The 4325-nt window shown below is 44.6% G+C and overlaps 1 protein-coding gene across 1 annotated transcript in view; it reads left to right on the top strand.

Annotated features, from left to right (window-relative positions):
- Nucleotides 1–132: 132 nt before the first annotated feature.
- The window catches only part of CSUI_009597 (uncharacterized protein), a gene marked incomplete at its 5' end in the record, with an annotated part of 7431 nt that continues 3238 nt past the window's right edge, over nt 133–4325 (top strand). Inside the window, 6 exons of the mRNA XM_068069710.1 lie at nt 133–223; nt 709–1191; nt 1883–1966; nt 2225–2326; nt 2904–3020; nt 3167–3564. Coding sequence (XP_067918316.1) covers nt 133–223; nt 709–1191; nt 1883–1966; nt 2225–2326; nt 2904–3020; nt 3167–3564 — 1275 coding nt within the window. The remainder of the gene's footprint in view (nt 224–708; nt 1192–1882; nt 1967–2224; nt 2327–2903; nt 3021–3166; nt 3565–4325) is intronic.

Genomic DNA, 4325 nt, shown 5'->3' with positions numbered 1-4325 from the left:
GTATATCTGTAAATGTATGAATGCCTGTGGAAAGCCGAGTATACGCCGGTGCATCATGCATGCGCCCTTTGACACAGGGGGTTAGATGAGCTTCTCCCCAAAGTGGGCGTGCGTGTCTTCGTCTATGCGCATGCAGGCAGCCCAGACTGGAGAGGTCTTGATGGCCAGGTACTCAAGCTACTCGAACTCCATTTTCAACAATACCTAGGTCGCCTTCTTCAAGGTGAGTTTTCGCTTTCTTTCTTTTTCCTTTCCAAGGGCGTTGATAGTATCGGCAAGTAAGAATGCGAAAATCTCTTTCCATCTCGTGTCACTAGGGAGGGGGCTAGGCGGCTAGACGAGAGAGAAAAACGCCGTGAAAGAAGAGACAAAGAAAGGAAGCAAAGGACCACAAAGAGAAGGAAGAGAGAGACGTATTTGACTGAGGACTCTTTTGATGGAGATTTCTCTTTCAGACACAATAGCTGATATACACGACGTGGGATCTTCTCTGGTCTCTTCATTCTCTCTTCCTTCCCGGGGAATTTCTCTATGTATTTTGTTACCTATCAAAATTCTCTTGTTTCTCTTTCTTATACACAAACTCTCGAGCTCACGTAGTCTTCGATGCACCACACCCAACCTACAAGATATCCACCTCACACATGTCTTCATTCTTCCACAAGCGATTCTTTCTTTCTTTCTCACTCTTTCTTTCTTTCTTTTTAGGGAAGAAGGGAGAGGAAGTATGGACTCAGACATGCACTGGTATTTCGAAGTTGACGACTCTTTCACGCATCAATCGGAACTTCGAGCCTACCGGTCATACGGCTCAGTCAGCTAGGCGAGCCGTTGGGTATATAGCCCAGTTGAACTTTCTCCTTGGACTTGCTGTTGTCTTGAGCCGACAGAAGAGCCTTCCCTTCGATAGTCGTCTTGGACGCAGTCTTAGCATGGCACAAACGACTATCGAAACAAGCTTAACTCAATTGGGATTTCCTCCTTCCTCTATCGTCGCCGTTCAGAATGAGCTCTTGAGAGAGTCTCTAAGTGTCAATGCTCCGATAAATGACCCTCCTCCGGCCTCAGCAGTCCTCCGGGCCAACACAAGAAGTCGACACAGAAGTTCGGCTTTTCCACAGGAGCCTTCGCCTGGTGCCGCACTCCAGCAAAGGAGAAGATTGAAAGAACCTCAAGATGACATAACGGATCGTAGGTATTATCAAGTCTTTCGACTTGTCTTTCCACTTGAAGATCTACCATGGTTTTAGTTCTTTGAACGAGACAACCTTCTCTTCGCATCTTCTTGAGACAAGAGTCGCCACGTCCTTCTCTCTGTAGCCAACGTGACAAGCCAGAGGGGGAACAAGGCAACTGTCGTACACATCCACACTACACAGTCACGGCCGGCGCTCATATACGCACACGCCCTCTCTATGCATCCGTGTACATACTTCCGTGGATACATATATAATACACAATCTAGATATATATAGAGAGATATAGATACATCAAACATGCAAGGTATGTATATATACATATGTATGCATCCCTTGGGGGGGGTTGTGTTTGATAGGGTGTGTGATAGGAGGAACGCTAAAGAAAGGACAGGATGGAGAGGGTACAGGGGTGGAGAATGTGAACCCATCGTAAGAATGGGCCTTGTCTTCACATGTTTGATTACACTCCAGTGTGGCTTCACTCTCTTTCGCCCTACCTACCTCTCTTCTCTTCTTTTCGCTTCCTAGGAAAGTATTTTCTATTTCTCTCTCTCGTTGTCTTGATCTCTCTCCCTACACTCCGACAAAAGATAGGGAATGCGTCTGGACAACGTCTTTCTTTCTTCCTTTTTCTGTCACTCTTTCTTCCTTTCTTTCTCACTCTTTCTTTCTTTCTTTCTCAGTGCTCGTGAAGCTTGGAACTTCAGGGCGGTGGTTAATGGCAATAGAGTCGTGGGTGGAGAGACAGCCTCCGAGATTTCGCGAAGGTATGTCTTCTGATACTCCACTTCGGACCAGAAAAGAACAGCGAGCCACGAAGACATCCTACTTCTTCTTCTCTATACGCATATCTGTATTTTTCTTTCTTTCTTTCTTTCATTCCTACGGCTGTGGCTTTCTTTGCTGTGGTCCTCGTGAGCTTGGGGGAGAGAGCTAGACACTACAATGCTCTCCCCTCAAAACAGGCAGCCTGCATGCCCATTTCGGGTTCTCCTGTGTATGATTGTCGCTGGGTGTATGTACAGCTGTTCGGCCAGATACTCTTTTAGGTCGGGTCATCCGTCAGACGACATCTTCTGCTTCTGAACAGCCGCGTCCAGACGCAGAAAAGCCTGGGGTCCTTCCGGGTAAGAAAGAACGCCCCTATTCTTCTTCTTTTCGTTCTTTTTTTTCTTAAGAACTCCAATTTAGCCCATGAATTGTCCCAGGGGGAGGTTCCTTTAAGAAGTCTGGTAATCTACGAAAAAACATCCTTCTGTCTCTTCACGGCCGTCAGGTGTCGTCTTTCATTTCTTTGGTCTCTTCTCTATCTTTAGTCTCTCCGTGTATCTGTCTCTAGTGTATCTATCTTTAATCTATGTAGACATGCCTATCTATGTAGGCATGTCTATATATGTATGTACTTATGTCGATGTATGTATGTATGAATATGCAGGTACCTGTGAATATGTAGGTGTGTACGTATGACTACCTATGTGTGTGTATGTGTATGTATATGTATGTATGTATATGTATGTATGGAGAGAAAGAGTCGAAATTAGGCTGCTCCCTCTACTAAGAGGTAGCAGCGCTGTTATGTGTATCTGTAGTGTATCTGCACCTCGATCTATCTTTCTCTCTGTATATATATATATATCCATGTATGTCCTTTTTTCTGTCTATCTGTCTTTCTGTCTATCTGGTGGATTGACTGCTTTTTTGCAGGTCCATCGTCTGCAGCAACTCGTGAAGAACCCTCTAGAGAAAGACCGGAACTTTATCCTGTGACTGCTATCGATAGAGCTATCCTACCGATACTTCAAAAATTCGACTTTCCAAAAGGTAAAGCTTGCCTTCCTGTCGACACTCCTTCAGTAGCCAAACCTAAGACAAATAGATATTTTCTTTCTCCCTCTTTCTTTTTCACTCCTTTCTTTCTTTCTCACTCTTTCTTTCTTTTTGTGTCCTCTTTTCTTTATTCTTTTTAGAGACAGATCCGACATTGGGAGAGTGGCATGCCTCACTGGAAAGCTCGGCACTTGGTCGTCGGCATAGCGTGCAAGTCGCTGCGGTGTCGATTTACAATAGCCGAAGCGGAGAACGTGAAGCCCACACACTACTAACTCATCTTGCTCTAGCTGAGTTTACACGTTGCTATCTACAGCACGGCATTGCGAATCTCTCTCCTGGGACATCGGGGAGATCGGAGTTGAAAGCAGCGGCCCACGGCCTTGAAAAAACAATCGACGTAGTATGGCAGAGACTGGGGTTGTATGGCGCGGCCTCTAGATGGGCTCGGCTAGGCTTAGTCTTCATGGCTCTAAGACCCGTTGAGCGATCGACTCTAAGTCACAACGCCGGGCCTGTCCTTCAGTATGATTACTTCGTAGGGTGTAAGTCGAATCTTTGCAAAGGAGAAGTCGGGGGAGAGACCCAAAGAAAGAAAGAAGTAAAACAAATGAGACAGAAGGAGACAGGGAAAGAAGGGAGAAAGAAATACTTCTCATTGAGATACACTATTGCTTTTGTTGTGGCTTAACGTAGAGAAATACAAAGTCTTTTCACGTATGATTTCATGCTAGCAATACACACTTCATATGACATAGGTATAGAGAGATAGAGATCTATACAGGTACATATATATATATACATGTAGATATCTAGATAGATAGGTCGATTTGGAGATTCGATAGACGTCTATATATATGTATATATCTGTATGTATGCGTACTTGTATGTGTATGGAGATTCGGTAGAGGTATTTTTTGTGGGTGTGTTGGAGACCCGGTTTCTGCAAGCATTGCCCTCTATGTGCAAACTGTATGTATGAAGATAGATACGTCTATGTATCTATATATCTGTGGGTAGTGTGGAGAAACATGTACTATTATGTACGACTTGGTAGACTGTGTAGGTATAGGCAGATAGGTAAGTGTCAGTGTATGTATGGATTTTCCTTATGTAGGTGTATTTCTCTTGTGTAAGCTAGACACTGAGAAGGGAAAAGCGTGAGACCCTCTCTTTTCTTACTTATCCCGCGTCTCTTAATACGTTCACGATCCATTCAATGAGAATCTATCTCACCTCTCTTCCATCGTCTACACACGCATGAGCTTGAAGGCCATACGTCTCTATCTATCTATCTAT

Source organism: Cystoisospora suis (assembly GCF_002600585.1).
Source record: "Cystoisospora suis strain Wien I chromosome Unknown contig_5801, whole genome shotgun sequence".
Taxonomy (NCBI): domain Eukaryota; phylum Apicomplexa; class Conoidasida; order Eucoccidiorida; family Sarcocystidae; genus Cystoisospora; species Cystoisospora suis.
This window is presented reverse-complemented; position numbering and strand designations above follow the sequence as displayed.